Genomic DNA, 17469 nt, shown 5'->3' with positions numbered 1-17469 from the left:
ACCAGGAGTTGGAGAAAGGGGATAGGTAGAGGAGGGGAAGGGAATGAAAAAAGAATTCAGATGCATTGTGTGTATGCACTGACTTGCCACAAAGGAGTATAATCATCACGTACTACAAACATGTACCAATAAAAGTTTTAAAAGAAACACATTAGAAACTTTGGAAAGGCAAGTTGAGCCAAGCACTTAGAAAACAGAAGCAACAAAAAAAGTGTAGAAAATTTAAAAGAAAAGGTAAATTATATATAATTGATGCAGGAGATTCAGCATATTGTTACTGAGAAATTGTAGGAAGATGTTTTCAAGATGGTAGCCTAAAATACTAGGTCTATGTTAAGTGTCCACCAATGCTCAACACAAATAATGGATAGAAAAGACACCAGAGCACATCACTGTGAATTTCAGAACCCAGGCATAGAAAAAGCCATATGCTCTTGCAGAAAACAACATGCCACCTAAAGGGAACTAAACATCAACTAACATCAGACTTCTAAGTAGTATGGGTTCTGAGGTATGATGGCACAGTGCCTTTTAAACATTTTCAACCTGGAACATTAGACTAAACCAAGCCACTGGTCAAACAAAAAGGCAGCCCTCAACTATTTTTAGACATGCGTGGACTCCAAAATTGACTTCCCACATACCCTTTCTTGAAAAGACACATGGGTGTTTTCTAGCAAATTGGGAGTGTGATTCAAGGAGGGGAAGTCACAGATGACAGTTGTTCAATTCAAGTGAATGTTAATGGATGGGTAGTAGTTTTTGCTGAGGAATTTACAGGGTTTTGTTTTTTTTTTCCTTCTGCTTGAACTATTTCTCCTTTCCACTGTATTAGACTGAGTTGGATAGAAATCATACAGTAAAACAAACAAGAGTTCAGTGTGAAAAAATAGACCGTGACAAGACAATAACTATAGACCTCAGACTCAACTATAGACCTCAGACTCCAGAAAAGATACACGAATGACTAACAGCCTATGAGTAGATGCTTAGTGTCCTGTCACTGAATATGAGGGGAATGCAGATCACAAAGGAGACATCTAGTAGTCACACTCAGAGGCAGAAAGGAAAATGGCACCTCCCGAAGGCTGGGAAGGGGGAAATGGAGTTGTTTCATAGAAACAGAGATTGCATTTTGCCAGGTTAGAGTTCTAGTTGCACCATAAGGTAAATATAACACTAATGAACTGTATGCTTAAAATGTTTTTTTAAAAGGGTGAATTGTGTGTAACATTTTATCACACTTAAATTATTTTCTACAAGGGTATTACTATAGATTGTCAAAATTATAGCAGAGGTACTCTTCACTCCTTTGGACTAGGAGAAGGAATTCTGCAAAGGATATTCAAGAGGGCCTGTTTTTCAAACTGCAGGTGGACAGAAAGGTATAAAATCACAAACATAAGCATAGTGCAGAAGGAAAAGAAAAACAATTAGGAACTTAAACAGCTCCACAAAAAGTAAAAAATAATCACAGTATACTACATAGCTCATAGTGAAAATTTATATTCTTATAAAGCAGATGCTATTTGATTTAACTGAAAATAGGGGTATTGATGTAAGGGGCAAATTCACATCTATCATTGTAGAAACTACACCATTAAGATCTCAAATTGCTACTTCAAGAAATAGCAACCAATGTACAGTATATTATGTAGACATGTGATGGAGCTGAGTCTTCCCATATGTATTAGAGTAGATCATTAAGTGAAGATAAAACAATGCAGGAAAGAGTGAATAGTATACTCCCATTTGTTTTTTGTTTTAAACATAGATACCAGCATTTAGGAGGCTAAGGCAAGATTGCAAGTTTGAGACCAGCTTGGACCTACATAGTGGGACTTTGTCTCAAAAAACCAAGGAGAAAAAACAAAAGAAGATGGGCACATGGCCATATAAAGAGGTTTTGTTTGAGATTGGACTTCACTGTGTTGTCTTACTGGACTTGACTTCATAATCCTCTTGATTCAGCTGAGACTCTATGAATGGATCACTACCCAGCTAGAGAACATTTTCTTAAAGACATCCAAGAAACTGTGTTAGTATGTGTTGCCTCTAAGGGGAAAGCCTATGGTCATTGGGAAAGGACCCAGTTTTCCTCTTCATTAACCATCTTTTTGTACCATGTGTGTTTTTCTGTACACACGAATTACTTCATAAAGTGAAAATGTGATTAGATGTTAATGTTCAAAATTATTAATGAAAAATGAAAGAAGTTATACACTAACAGTTACAGGTAGAAACAATTACTGCTACCTAGGGGGAAATTAGATAAAGCTTTTACTAAAGAGCTAACATCTGAATGATGCTGTGTCATAATCATGAGCACACAGCAGGAAAATGTAAGCTGTCTTGTGGCTATAAGGGCTTATTATTTACACTTCTTTTTACTAATATAGTAAAACCTTAACTGTATTGTTAGGGAATGGCTGGCTCTCATTTAATTTGCAAGTGAATACCATTGGGCTTATTGAATACCCTTTTTAAATGTACCATATACTTGCCTACTTCATTAATTTTATTCTGTGAATTTAAGGGTTTCATGCTGCTGTAGGTTAAGGAAATACACCAGTGTCATGGGCAGCGCCTGTTGAACTAGTTTTGGTGTGTCACTGCCTCCCTGGGTGTGAACCTGCAGTTTCATGGTTATAGCACAACCCATCACTCCCAAGGGTTACCTGCACTATACAATGTTGAAAATGCAAATCTCTCAGTGTCTCTCCACCTTTTACCATGAAAATATTCCTGGAAAGTATTATCTAAGATAGTGAATAATGAGTTTTCGTACTTTATGAATGCAGACCTTCTTATAAAAGCAGTGTTTCTCAACCATGGCTGAAATTGGAGTGTTTGGGAAGCTTTCGGTACTGCTGATGTCTGAGTTCCATTTCCAGAGATATCATTGAGAAGATTACAGCTTGGTCTTGGAAGTGTCTGACTCTAAAGACTGAGAAACACTGTTTTGAAAGAAAAGTATTCACAAAGACATCCGCCTACACTCACTGTACTCCATACCAGTTTAAATTATTTTTATTACAATAGCATTTAAATATGTACAAACATATCAGGTCAAAATTCCTTATGCATGTACAATACGTTTTAAATTAAGAATAAATTCCAGCTGAGCATGATGGTACACATGTATTATCCTAGCTACTCTGGAGGCCAAGGCAGAGGGATACAAAGTTCAAGACCTGCCTGGTGACCCTGTCTCAAAACAGAAAGGAAGGAAAGGCGAGAGAAAGGGAAGAGCTGGGGCTGGGGCTGGGGCTCAGGGTAGAAAGCCCTAGCTAGGTTCAACCCCCAGTACCACAAACGAAAAGGGAAATTGAAGGAGGGAGAGTCAGAGGGACAAAAAAGGGGATATGGCCGGGCGTGGTGGCGCACGTCTGTAATCCCAGCACTCGGGAGGCTGAGGCAGGAGGATCGTTGCGAGTTCGAGACCAGCCTGGGCTACAAATTGAGCTCAAGGCCAGCCTGAACTGCACAGCAAGACCCTGTCTCAAAAAGACCAAAAAAAAAAAAGGGGGGGGGGGGGGGATATGGAGCCCAAGATAAAGGAGAATACCCAAAGAAGGACTGACTTGGAAGGAAGCTTCCTCCCCAAGTCAGGATGTGCATTCTTTGAAGAAAGTGTAGTTGCAGCCCACTGGATAGCAGAGTAGAGCCCATGGGACGACCCACAGTGCTGGGCAGCAGAAAGTCCCCCTGGATCCCTGTGTTTCATTCCAGCAGGAGCACTGGCAAGACCCAGGCAAACTGTAGCTATCAGCCCTTTGCCAGTTGTTTGGCACACAGGAAGCTGGAGCCCTAGTGTAACCCTCTGGGGCATACTGATGCCTGGGCATAGAAGTGGGGTATCCGTGCAACAGGCCTGAGTTCATGGTTTACTGGTATGGAAGGCCATGTTATTAGGAGGATCAACAGAGATGAGGCTAGGGGTGGGGCTAGTAGCAAGAGGCTTGGAGAGCAGTGTGTCTGTATTGAGAGGGCCCTGGGAAGGTGACTGCCGGAGCTACAAGGTTGCTGAAAGGCTGCCCAAGCTGGGCCTATGGCTGTAACTATCACCAGTGGCCCCTCACCCATTTGCTGACCACTTCCAGTGCAGCTGCCTCAAACAGCAGGGGATCCCTTTCCTCCTGCAGTGTCCCTCAAGTGCTCTCTACTGAGAAAGCCTCTAGACTGGGCTCACTGTAAAGAGAAATGCTTCAAAAAGCTCTGTCATTTTGTCCAGAGCATGTGTTAAAGAGTCATTTTGGAGCTAACAGGCAAGTTAACCACTGATACACTCACTACCCCATGTCAGCCAAATGCTTTCCACCTTTGTAGCTCAGCTCCTAGGCTGCTGCAATCCTGATAAAGGGGAAAGAAACTCCCAACCTACTAAGATGTCCAGTATGAGTTCATGTTCTCTAAAACCAAAGAATGAATTCTAGGAACAATGGAGGTTAAGGGCTGGGGGTTTAGCTCAGCGGCACAGCACCTGCCTGGCAAGCTCAAGGTTGTGAGTTCGATTCTCGGTACTGGAAGGAAAACAAAAACAAAGCAAACAAACAAAAAAACAATGGAGGTTAAGAGCAGAATATATTTACTGGGGAAAGAAAACTTCTATCTGAGAGAGACAGAAGGGGTCCCAAGTGGTTTGCCAGAAGATCCTTCCTGTCTTTTCAAGGGATTTTTATAGAGCAAAACCATGAGGTGAGGTGGGTCCAAGGTAGGGAAAAGTGGGAAATTACAAGGTGGGCCTGAGGTGAGACAATAAGATTCCGAGCATAATTTGGTGGCTGGAGTGGGGGTGGAGGTGGGTGGGGATACCAGGAATCAAACTCAGGATCTCACACTTGCCAGACGGGTGCTGCATTGTTAAGCCATATCCCCAGCGCCCTCCACCCCCATTCTTTTGTTTCTTGTCTTTTTGAGACAGGGTCTCACTATGCATTTCAGGCTGGCCTTGAACTCACTTTGTAGCCCAGGCTGGCCTCGCTCATGGTGATCCTTCTGCCTCAGCCTCCCAAATGCTGGGATTACAGGTTTGTGCCACCACACTTGCAGATTATGAACATAATTGCTCAGGTAATGTTAATTAAATGGGGATCAAATGCAGAAGCAAGTCACTGTAGCAAGCAGGCTTGAAATAGAACAGGACCTTTTCCCAGAGAGGGTAGATCAGTGGCTCTTCCAGGCTTTCCCAAGGTGATGGATACCTATTTAGAATATCAGTCACTGTGTTTATCCTTAGGGGAAATATGTGGCTGCATTCATTTTATCTTTTGTCTTGAAGTCTGGCACTTGAGGGATGTGTCTGTGTCTTCCCAACAGGTGCAGTGTATCCCATCTTCTGCACTGATTCTTTTGAAGGCCTAGCCCTGTCTGACTGCCTATAATATTTCTATATAACTTAGCTGTCTATAACAACCCCTTCCAGGCAGAGTCGCACCATGCCATGAGCCAGTGTGTCGTTACAGTAGCTCACCATGCTATAGAACTGTTTTGTTTTGTTTTTTTCAAATCTTTGTATCAAACAAGGACATAATTATTGTATGCCTGCAAATCACTTCAGAGATTATTTGTTACGCCAGGATGGAACCTAGGATGATGACAGTCCCTGAGACTACACTTTGAGAAACACTACTTTTGGCCTGGACTAAACAAATTGTGTCTCGGGGCTGGGGATTTAGCTCAGCGGCAAAAGCGCCTGCCTGGCAGGCGCAAGGTCCTGAGTTCGGTTCCTGGTACCGGAGAAAAACCAAAAAAAAAAAAAACAAAAAACAAATTGTGTCTTAAATACTCATTGCATCCATATCCCTAATAAGTGCCTGGTGATAAGGTGGTGCCTGACAAATGTGGGCTCAGGGAATGAGACACCTGACACACTAAAAGAGGCAGGCAACTTGCTGTAGTAGTAGGGATGTGCATCTGGTACTGTGGGGTAAATGGCCATTTCTGACATCCGCTCAAAGTGGACTCTATCCCAGAGGTGACCTGCCTGCCTCAAGACTTTCTATAGCTAGTACTTTTTTCATTTTTTAATTTAAGAATGACTGCCATACTAATACCAGTTTTCTTTATATTTAATAGGGAGAAAGAACAAGAAACACGAGAAGAGGAACATTTGATGGAAGAAAAGAAAAAGAAAAAGCAGGAAGAAAAGAAAAAGAAAGAAGGTGCTCAGAAAAAGGTTTGGCTAGAGTTACTAGCTTCATTGTCCTTGCAGTCATTAGGTGTCTCATTTGCATTATCATAGCCATTACCCTGACCAAGTTTCATTCTGCAGTATTATTCTTTTAAATCAATATGCTAAATCTGTATTTAACAAATAATAGATGTTGTGCTAGTGAAATAAATACTGGGTGACAGCTGCAAAATGTCTTTTCTAAAGAACTAGAACATTACAGCTGTGTTTCAAGAAGCTTCATGTTGCTGGGGATAAATGTTGACCTTGCCAGTCTACTTAAAGTGAACCGAGTTGTCTAAGAAAGAAGGAAAGGAACATTAAACTGGTATTAGTAGAAAAGCTAGATACAATTTTTACAGTCTTGCCAAATGTCCTTTTACAAATCCTGTTAGTAAATTTTAAAAATAAAAAGTTTGATAAACTTGTAGTCATGTTTCTTAAGCTGGACTCCGTGATGCAGGTCTGTAATCCTACCTACTCAGGAGGCTAAGGCAGGAAGATTGCAAGTTCAAGGCCAGCCTGGGCAAGTTAGTAAGACCCTGTCTCAAAATTTAAAAAATAATAAAATAATAATAATAATAATAATAATAATAATAATAATAATAATAAAAGGCTGGGACTATAGCTCAACACTCTGAATTCAATCCCCAGTACCACAAAAAAATTAAATGAGTAAACTGCCAAATTATATCATTTGTCTTCATTCTTGCTATGTTAATGTATCTTGTGGTTTAAATTGTGTATCTTTTAGACTGTATTAAAATAGAGAACTCCAATGAGCTTCAATACAGAATTTTTTGCCTTTACATTAATATTGGCACGTTTTCAGTAGCATATAGAAATGTTTTTCCCAGAATAAATTATAACAAATTAACTGGACAAAAACTCGTTTTTAAAATTTCTAATATTAAAAGTCTGCTTATAAACTTTCATATATGTGTACATCTACACATTATTTTTCCTAAAGACTTTCTGATTTTTTTTTCCAGGCTGCTGATCAAAAAACCAAAGGTAAGTTTATTTACACTTGGGGGGTATATTTTACGACAGTACTAAGCTTTTATGATGAGAGTGGCCTTTTTTTTAAGTTGATGGTTAAAAACAGTGTGTCTTTGAGTCTACCTTTTATTTTCCACTGTGAAATTCTTCATTTATCATCTACATCTCATTGACATTTAGTAAAACTTTTACGTGCATAAAGAATGTTTTTTAATTTTCATATGACTTCCACCTAATAAGGATTGAACTGATAAGGACAGTTGGATTCAGTTGGAATACGGACAGCCAAAGAATACTGAATATTTTAAAGTTTCCAATTCCTCGTTGCCAGTTACTCTTTATAAAGATGTAGTCTTTGGGCATTATTTTTTTCATACTGATGGGTAAGGCCTCTTTTGTGTCCTCCAAATTCAAAGATGGCTTACTGGTGTCTTAATGGACAGTCCATGGAAACCACGCAGCTCTCCACATAGCTCAGATATCCCTGGGGTGCCATGGAGATCAGAAAGACCCTGATGTCTCCATTCGCTGCCTGACATTGTTAGGTATTTTCCAGTGGTTAAGAACCCATACCACAGGACCACATACTTGTTTCATTTGGGCCAAGTTATTTCCTTTCTTTAATAATCAGGCATCTTGTATTTAAAATGAGAAAGGTCACATTTTGTTTCTGCTTCTTAGAGCTATTGTAAAGACTGTGAGTCTCTGCAAGAAAATAGCTCAATTTTGAGAATTGAACTGCTGCTCAGACAAGGGTCACTGTAACAAATTGTTAGTATTTGAAAGTTTTCATTTTCCTTTGGATCCTCACATGCACACAGTTGTACACGCAGACACATGCACTGTGCAGGTTTTGTGAGAGTGCTGTCTTGGGCCACAATCGCTACTAATCCTTTCCTTTTGTTTGGCATCTTGTAGTTTTCAAAGGTTATGTATATTATCTCATTGAACTTTCTGACTGAGCAGGATAGGAATTCGTTTACTGACAGTGCTCCTGCTGAGTTAATTGGTCTGTCCTTGGCCTGACAGCTAGTGGTATAGTTAGGACAGGAGGAGCCCAGAGCTTCTGACCCTGATGCATCAGCCTCAGTGCCTTAAGAGTCACATTAAGGATGAGTTTAAAGTGAATGTTAAAAGGCAGCAGAGTGAAAGGACATTTGCTTCTCTTCTACTCATAGAAGCACTGTTAATTTACATTAACATTTTTTCAGAAGGACCCAAAAGGGTTGTTACACAGTTATATTTGAATTTATGATTTCATAAGAAATAATGGTTTCTGATAATTGTTAATCAAAAATACAGAATTATTTTTATGAATCAATCATTTTTCTCTTTTTTTAAAAAAATGAAATTTTTACAATCTGGTTCAATTCCAGCTATATTCTTTATTCACTGTCCTTGTAATTATTTTCTTCTCAAATAATAACAATGGCTTATTATTCTATAGTGATTGTTAATTACACTGCCCTTATGCTGCACACAGTATTAATATTTCCTATTACTGTGCTGATAACTGTTTTCATCGCAGACTCCAAACTCTATGTGGTTTTTATCTTTTCTAAAATACTGTTCCTCTGGGTACAGTTTATCAGTAACTACTAACTAGACTTAGGATACAGTAGTAATGATTACTCTTGCCCTTCTAAACAAAACATGCTTTTGGATTATGAAGAATCTAACAGTGCAGGAGATAATTCACTAATGAATATGAGCATCATTGGGTTTAAATTTTACTCAGACTTTCCACTGTTACTGGATCAATAAATCAGCAGCTGCAAGCTGAGTATTCTGACTTTCTGAGTGGACCCTGGTATTAAATAGTACAGACGAGGCCTGACTGAGGAAATGAGATATGTTATCTTAGCATTTGTGCTCATGCATAAGATAGATTTGCTTTTCTAACATGCCAACATTTTTATTTTCCTTGCTATAAGTACATAGGGCAGGAACTCCATTTACCCATTTTCTCTGTCTTCCCAGCACACTCAGGGGCTGTTTTCATGCCAGACAGACCATGTACTAGGTCCTTACATTTATTACTTCTCATTGTTGGTGATACTGTCTCCAGGGTACAGAGAGTAAACTAATGCTGTGAGAGTTTGCTGAATGAATGTCTCCATGAGCGCAAAGGAAGTGAATGGCAGGGCTGATATGCTCAGAATCTTCCCGCAGGAAAGGTACACAGCAGACACTGCACTCCTTTGTCACCATGCTCCAGAGCCAGAAGGGCACTCATGGAAAGGACTAGCTTACTAAAGGCACAGTCAGAGAGGGGCCAGGTTAGCCTGACACTGGAATGTCAGGGCCCACTCCAGAGCAAGTAGGAGCCATGGACCTAACATCCCAGGACCTGAAATTGTTTGAATGTAGAAAAGAATTTAACAGTCTGAGTTCGGGAGTTAAATAGAGAAGTTACAGTTTAAACTGGTTGTATAATATGCTGAATCAATTTTTAAAAATTAGAATTGTTTTGGTTTTTATAATTCAAACAAAATCAAATCAATTAGTAATTTCCTTGACCTGCAGTACTTATGAACCATTCAAGTACTAGTATTAGGAAAGCAGTGCTTCCATTAGTTAGCATTATATTTAACTTAATTTTCTCAGTAACTGAAACTTAACCTCTTTCAATTTTGATTTATTTTAACCATTTTAAGAGAACTCTAAACTATCATATACATACACATAGAGAGCATACCTTCTGGGTTCTCTCACAGAGTATTAACTAGTCTTAATGGATCAGTCTTCATTATGGCCTTAATTAGGCCTAAAAACCTTATTTTCCACATCTGTCACCACTGAATTTGAACTGGGAATCTCCACATAAAAGACTGACATGGAACTATCTTTTCTGAATAATCCAATCTAACATGTAGTACTCCTTCTCCCCTCCCCCAGGAATATGAAATGAAGCTTCTACAAAGTCTGCCTTGTAAAATCACAATTAAAACAGGAATTTTGTCCTTCTCTGTCTTTTCAGTCCCTGATCTGTGACTTCTTTGTGAAGTTAATGTTTTTCTTTTTAATGTGCAAACCAAGTAAACCAATTATGTGAAATACCATGCTGCCCAGGTTGATAACTGCCCTTGTGTGCTGGAGCCAGGAGACTCACGTGCTAAGCTCTGGCAGTTTTCATTCAAACACGAAATTCACTTCGGTTTTTCAGTTTCGCTCTCCTGACTCCTGATTCTTCTCATCTCTCAGTAGCCACATCATACTGTGGGGTTGATACCCTGTCTTCCTAAAGAATCTGGCCATGTTTATCTGCCTGGAATCCTTTTCCTTCACTACCTGTAGTCTTTGGTGGTTGTAATCATCAGCTTTTCCTTATTTTTCCTTCTGTGTTGAGCATGAGTAATGATTTTTTGTTGAAAATAATCTGAGCATTATCTAAAGAGAAATTAAAGTTCATTTGAAATCCCTCTATCCTGAGGTATTTACCAGATAACATTCTGTTAGCCGTCCTTGAATGCATCTTATTATGAACTCATAAATATGTATATATTTATATGGACTCACCCAGTTCACACTTTCCCACTCCCAGCCCCTCAAGAGCTGCACTAAGCCATTAGAAAATCTTCCTGCAAGCCTTTTCACAGACAAAATAGTCCTTTGTAAATTCAGCTGAACATTTTCTTTGTATTAGTAACCAAAGAAAGAGACAGTTTAAGAATCACTGGCTTTGCTTTACTGAGACTCTACTGCTCTCATAATTGGGGTAAGATCAGGTATAGTCCTGTTGTGAAATGACATTAACTTGTATAGCTCCCTTGTGGAGTAACTGGTATCCAAGAACACTTCAAACTAGCATGGATTTTGCTTTTGTAACCACTAACTTCTTTTATTTTGGTCACTTGCACTTCATTTGGGCACAGATAGTACTACTAGCTTTATACAGATGTGAAGACTTTGTCAACCCAAATTTTTCATGTTGTTTTCTGGGGGGGGTTTTATGTGCTGAATCTTTTTAAGGACTAACTATGGTAACACAATATTCATAAGTGTGCAGTTAATTTAATTCAGTGGTTTTAGTCATTTTTTTAAAAGTTCATGTTTTGCAATCAAGTGTTAAACTTTAGCATGCATTCAGTTTGTATTTGTTAATTTTTAGAAATCTTTATGTGCTTTGTTAGTGTAAATCATTGGAAACCATATTCTTTCAATAATTTTATGAGAGTATTTTGGAGTCACAAAGTATATGCAATGTCCTTTACTACTAGTAAGGCTCATTCTAGACATGTAACGTTTTTATCAACCTAAATGAAGAATGCTGAGAATTGAGGTATAAAATGTGTCTTGCAAATTTCATAGATATAGATAAACAGTAACGGAAATATACCCTCTGTACTTCACTAATTAGGTGGTCCTTCTGTTTAGCTAAGGAGTCAGTTGCTGTTTGCTTAGTCTTTCAGGGGTACCAATACAGTAACCTGTAGTTAGTGTTTATCAAGCACTAGATCTGTGTTTTGTGAGTTACACAGTATAATAAAATTGGCCAGAATCTTCAAATTTATACATGTACTTGCACTCATATGCATATGACTAAACCAAGTACTATTTCGAGTGTGTGAGTTCTTCCTAAAGGCAGTAGCTAAGTCTATTCAACATGCTCAGCATTTTATTTGCTTGTCTATAAAATTAATAAAATCTTAGAGCTTGAAGGATCCTTAGAGATTTTTTTTTTTTTTTTTTTTTTGGTTTTTCTCCGGTACCGGGAACCGAACTCACGACCTTGTGCTTGCCAAGCAGGCGCTTTTGCCGCTGAGCTAAATCCCCAGCCCCCTTAGAGATTATTTAATTCCTATTTTGGATAAGGGAATACAATCCGCAAAGGTTAAGTGATTTGTGCAAGGTTTGACAGCTAAGTTAGTGTCAGAATTAGAGCCCTCATCTTCTTCTCAGTTATGTATTCTTTTTACTACATAGGCATTATTTATCTGTTATCAGTAGAACTGTTCATTTTAGGAAGGAACTTAGTCATAGGATTTTTTTCAAATAAAGTTGAAAGAAATTCCTGAAAATTCTATTATAGGAAGAATCTTTAGAGAATGACACCCTTTAGGTTTTAAAATATTAAATTTGGCTTATTTAAACTATGTTGCTGTATGTTTAAAGGGATTGTTTAACTGTTAAATGCTAAGGGGAAGATACAGTAAATGTATTAATTTTTTCCCATGAGAACAAAATAAGAGATGAGGTGTTTTAAAATATACAAGCAATAAAAAAGGGTAAAAGTGTATTGCCAGAAAACAAACTCTAGGCAAGCACATAATGTGTAAGTTCTTGATCAGATTTTAAAAGAAAGGCAATAAAGCTGGTGATGACAGAGTCCAGCACACCATGTGTATCTGTTCTGATCCCTTCACAGAATCTTCTCACAGTTGTTTCTACTGAGCCTCAGAGTAAAGATACACTTCTCTATTTAGTATAATTTTTCATATTTATAAACTCTTTATAAACATAAGGGCAGTTTCCAAGTTTAGAGAAAATAACAATTCATAGCTCTAGAAGTTGACAGTCTACTTTCTGATAAATAATTTGTCAGTCCAACTTGCCATCTTTTTTTGATGTATTAAAAACTGAGCCAGGCATGGCGGCGCACACCTATAATCCCAACAGTTAGGAGGCGGAGGCAGGAGGATCCCTACAAGTTCAGGTCAGTGAGACCCTATGAGATAAAAGATATACATACAGCATAGTGAGACCCTGTCTAAAAAAAAGAAAACTTTTGAGTTAGAATTGGCATGTGGTAAACTGCACATATTTAAAGAGAAACTTTGAAAATCTTGTCATATATACCTATGAAACTATCACAATCAAGATAACATCTGGTGGCTGGGGATATTGCTCAGTGGCATAAGTGCCAGCCTGGGAAGTGCAGGGTCATGAGTTCAGTTCCCAGTACCAAAAACCAAAAACAAGCAATTAAGATAACATCTGTCATTCCCAAAAATTTTGTGTCCTTTTCTCATGATCTCTCCTCTCCCTTTGTGCCTCCATGTCTCACCAAACACTGACTTGCTTCCTGTCCTGAAAAGAGTTACTATTTTCTAGAATGTTATGTAAGTGGAACCATACAATATGTATTTCTGGCCTCTTTAATTCAACACAACACTGAGATTCATCCATGTTGTATCGATCGTTCATATCTTTTCCTTGCTGAGCAGTATTTCCTTGTGTGGGTATATGGACAGTTTGTTTATCCATTCACCTGTTGATGGACAACTGAGTTTTTAGCTATTAAAGCTCCTATTAACATTCACATACAGTCTTTATATAGATACATACTCTGATTTTTTTGGTTTTATACATAGGAGTATAGGCTGTATCATATAATGGGTTCATGTTTAGTTTCTCAAGAAACATCAAGACTGCTCTTCAGAGTGGTTATACACTTTCACAGTTCCACAATTTAAGCAACACATGGTATAGTTTTAACTATTTTCATAGGTATATAAGGTATCTCATTATAGTTTAATTTGCATTTTTATAGTGACTGATGATATTGCACATTATTTTCATGTGCTTCTTTGCCATATGTGTATCTTATTTGGTGCAGTGTCCATTTAAATTATTTGCCTATTTTTATTGAGTGATTTATTTTCTTATTTTAGATTGTCATAGCTGACCTCTCGAGTTGGGCAAGAGATTCATCACTACAGTTTAATTGTCTGTATGCCTCAGTTATCCCATCTTTGTGTGTGTGTGTGTGTGTGTGTGTGTGTGTGTGTGTGTGTGTGTGGTTACTTGTAATACACTATGTAATATCAGAAAATACGCACTTTCAAATACGATGTTTTATCTAGCTTTCAAATACCAAATGATAGAATTGTATTAGCCACATTTTACATCTACAGTTAACTAGTTTTTAAATACCTACTAAACAATTGACATGTTTCTTATTCTGAAGAAGATACTTTAGTAGGAAGATCTAGATATATAAGGAAATGAATGCAATACTGTTTCTAGGGTTTTAAGATTTATTATCCTACACTTTCTAGTCAGCAGGGCCTAAACTTGGTCATCTTTCCATTGAATATTTACATCTCTATAAGAGTTAAAAAAAATTTAAAAATAAATGAGAAAATTGAGAAAGGAAAATACTAATAAAAATTAGATAACTGTGTGCTTAGAGCTGGCTGCTTGTCCACTTGTGCCCTGAGTTTGCTATGAGAACAGAGACAGAGAGGTATACCTTCTTGCAGTCATCCTAAACCCAGCCATTATGCCATTCAAATTGAACTCTCAATTGCCTATCCTGCCACAACAAGAGTTGGAACTAGAGAAGTAGAGGATGGAAGGCTGGCTAACAGTCCTTAAAGACTGTAGGTTTGATTGTCTAGACTAAAGGGAGCCCTGGGAGAGTTTGAGAAAGTGACATAAGAAGTGTGTTTTAACCAGGCATGGTAGCACACACCTGTAATCCTAGCACTCAGGAGGCTGAGACAGGAGGATCACTGAGAGTTCGAGGCCAGCCTGGGCTACAAAGTGAGTTCAAAGCCAATCCTGGGGCTGGGGATTTAGCTCAGTGGCAAAAGCGCCTGCCTGGCAAGCGCAAGGTCGTGAGTTCGGTTCCCAGTACCGGAGAAAAACCAAAAAAAAAAAAAAAAAAAAAAAGCCAATCCTAACTACATAGTAAAACCCTGTCTCAAAAAAAAAGATGTATATTTTGGAAAGACCACTGAACACACAGGATTAAGAATGAATTAAACAGTTGTGGGAAAGGGGTGGAGGCAGCCGTGCAGTTGAACCAGTACACAACTCAGGCTCTAATGAGCTAAGTAGTGGGGTTGGAAGGTAAAGGGTCATGCTGATTAATAGTATAGACAGAACCAGAAATAAACTGAGCTGATCATTTGATCTAGCAGGTATTTATTGAGCACCAATTATTTGCTGATTGCTATGAAGAGAAAATGATTGAAAAATAGGCTTTCCGCTCTTGTGGGCCTTAGAGTCTTAAGGGGAACAAAAATAAATATCTGTCACAGTGCTACTTGTATCATTGCTAACTGCACTGACCACTGTGCAGGAAAGAAGCATGGTTGGAAGATAGATCAAAGGAACCTGAAATAGTCTGAAAGTCGCAGAAGGCATTGTGAGTGATGCTGAATTGAGATCTGAAGGGTGACAGAATAGCTTACCTAATCTGGGAAAAGAGAAGGAAGGACCCCCACATACAAAAGGAAGAGCCTGTGAGGGCTGTGAGGGCTGTGAGGGCTGTGAGGCTGGGGGCAATATGGCATTTTCCAGGAACTGTAGAAACAAAAGGCTGGCAGAGCAGTGAGGAGCCGCAGGAGGGAGTGCATGAGCCTGGGTAAAGTGTGTGTAGGACTCACCAGTATGCGGGGCACTGAGCCACTGTGAGGCACTTTGCAGAGAATGAGAAGGCTTTTCAAAGTCGATAGGACCAATTTTCCCCCTCCCTCACCAGCCTTCTCTCACTATTTAGTTGCAGTGGTTGGACTTAGGCTCCCTCTTCTGACAGGCTGCAGAATTCTGCACTTTATGATAAAAAATATTTTCTACTACACAGTCACATTATTTTAGCAAAGGGATGATTGTTATTACACAGTTTACTTATTTTTAAAAATACCCACAGTCCTGCACAAGGCAGCATTTATATTCTGAGAGAATTCATTTGAAACCTGATTGTACTTAATCCTTCTATGTTTTCTGTGGTTTGGGATTTGCTGTCTACTCGAGAGTTGGTTCAGTACAGGATGATTTTGAGGAGAGATGAGGTCAGCAAAGAGTTGAAGGCACCACAAGCTGCATATTAAGTGGGCTTTCTTTGCTTTTGATGTTCTCTTCACTCATATGCAAAGCATTTATATTGACATTGATATAACATGGAAAAGATTCTAGAAAAGCCAGTGTGTATTAACGCTGTATTGGTTACTTATGCAGATACCGACATCTTCTATTTTGATATTCTAAATCAGCCTACTGTTACTTAAAAAGAGATTAGAATTACTTGCTCATGGCATAAATATTCTTTAAAAGCTAAGTCAAAAATAAGCTTTTAATGAAATGGTACTTATTGTTAGTCACTGTTAAAATAATTTTACTTTGTTTTAATGTTGATGTTACCTGGCCTGATACATTACCAGCAGTATTTAATACCTTTCCAGGGTAACTGAAATACACTAGAAAATATGTCTAGGCAGTATTTCTTTTAGCAATAGACATTTAGTTAATACAGTTTATAGCTAATGAGTTTGTGTTCATTTTGAGTTGGGTTCCAAATGTTGCCATGGTGGTAGATCAGCCAGAAGCTGGCAACTGATAAAACAGAAGGTCACTGCTTTATATCACACCAGGACTGCTGGTAAACACAGCACATGGACCCTCCTCGCTCATAGCTGTCTCCTGCATTTCATTGTTCTACAGCAACTTCTTACCACAATGTTTGTTGCTATGTAGGTTGCAGGAGAAATTATTATAATGAAAATATTCCTTGGGGTCTCGCGCAGGTCGGGCGCGCGCACAGAGGCCGGCCCACGGCTTGCGCTGGTGAGGCCCACACTCGCGGGGAGCGCTCCGCGCCCTGCGGTTCTTGACCTTTCGTGCACGCCTGCCGCCCGGGCTTTCGCCTGACCCTGCCCAACCATGGCTTCGGCTTTGGAGGAGTTGCAGAATGATCTAGAAGAGGTAAAGGCGTTGCTACAAAAGGCCACTAGGAAGAGAGTACGTGATGCCCTGACAGCTGAAAAATCCAAGATTGAAACAGAAATAAAGAATAAGTGCAACACAAATCACAGAAGAAACCAGAACTTCTTGACAATGAAAAACCAGCTGCTGTGGTTGCTCCCATCACAACAGGATACACAGTGAAGATCAGTAATTACGGATGGGATCAGTCAGATAAGTTTGTGAAAATCTACATTACCTTAACTGGAGTTCACCAAGTTCCTGCTGAGAACGTGCAGGTGCATTTCACAGAGAGATCAAGACTGATACAGTTTTTCTCTTGTGTAGAAAGAAAGCGGAAAACACTCGGTGGGAGTACTTAACTCAGGTTGAAAAAGAATGCAAAGAAAAAGAAAAGCCATCTTATGATGCTGAGACAGATCCTAGTGAGGGATTAATGAATGTTCTAAAGAAAATTTATGAAGATGGAGATGATGACATGAAGCGAACCATTAATAAAGCCTGGGTGGAATCAAGAGAGAAGCAAGCCAAAGGAGACACAGAATTTTGAGACTTTCAAGTCCTTTTGAGAGCTATGATATGGAAATACTGATATTTCCAATAAGGGAATGTTGGTGAGCTGCACATAGAAATTTCACAGATAG

The 17469-nt window shown here is 38.9% G+C and overlaps 1 protein-coding gene and 1 pseudogene across 1 annotated transcript in view; both read left to right on the top strand.

Moving 5' to 3' along the window:
- Tnrc6c (trinucleotide repeat containing 6C) overlaps positions 1-17469 on the top strand; it is a gene marked incomplete in the record, with an annotated part of 139088 nt that overhangs the window by 40506 nt on the left and 81113 nt on the right. The window contains 2 exon segments of the mRNA XM_005407391.2: positions 6079-6178; positions 7165-7186. Coding sequence (XP_005407448.2) covers positions 6116-6178; positions 7165-7186 — 85 coding nt within the window.
- LOC106146939 lies at positions 16619-17262 on the top strand (annotated as a pseudogene).

This window comes from Chinchilla lanigera, unplaced genomic scaffold (genome assembly GCF_000276665.1).
Source record: "Chinchilla lanigera isolate Chin_1 unplaced genomic scaffold, ChiLan1.0 scaffold00105, whole genome shotgun sequence".
In the NCBI taxonomy this organism is placed as follows: domain Eukaryota; kingdom Metazoa; phylum Chordata; class Mammalia; order Rodentia; family Chinchillidae; genus Chinchilla; species Chinchilla lanigera.
The sequence above is the reverse complement of the archived record's forward strand: the minus strand, read 5'-3'. Positions and strand labels throughout refer to the sequence as shown.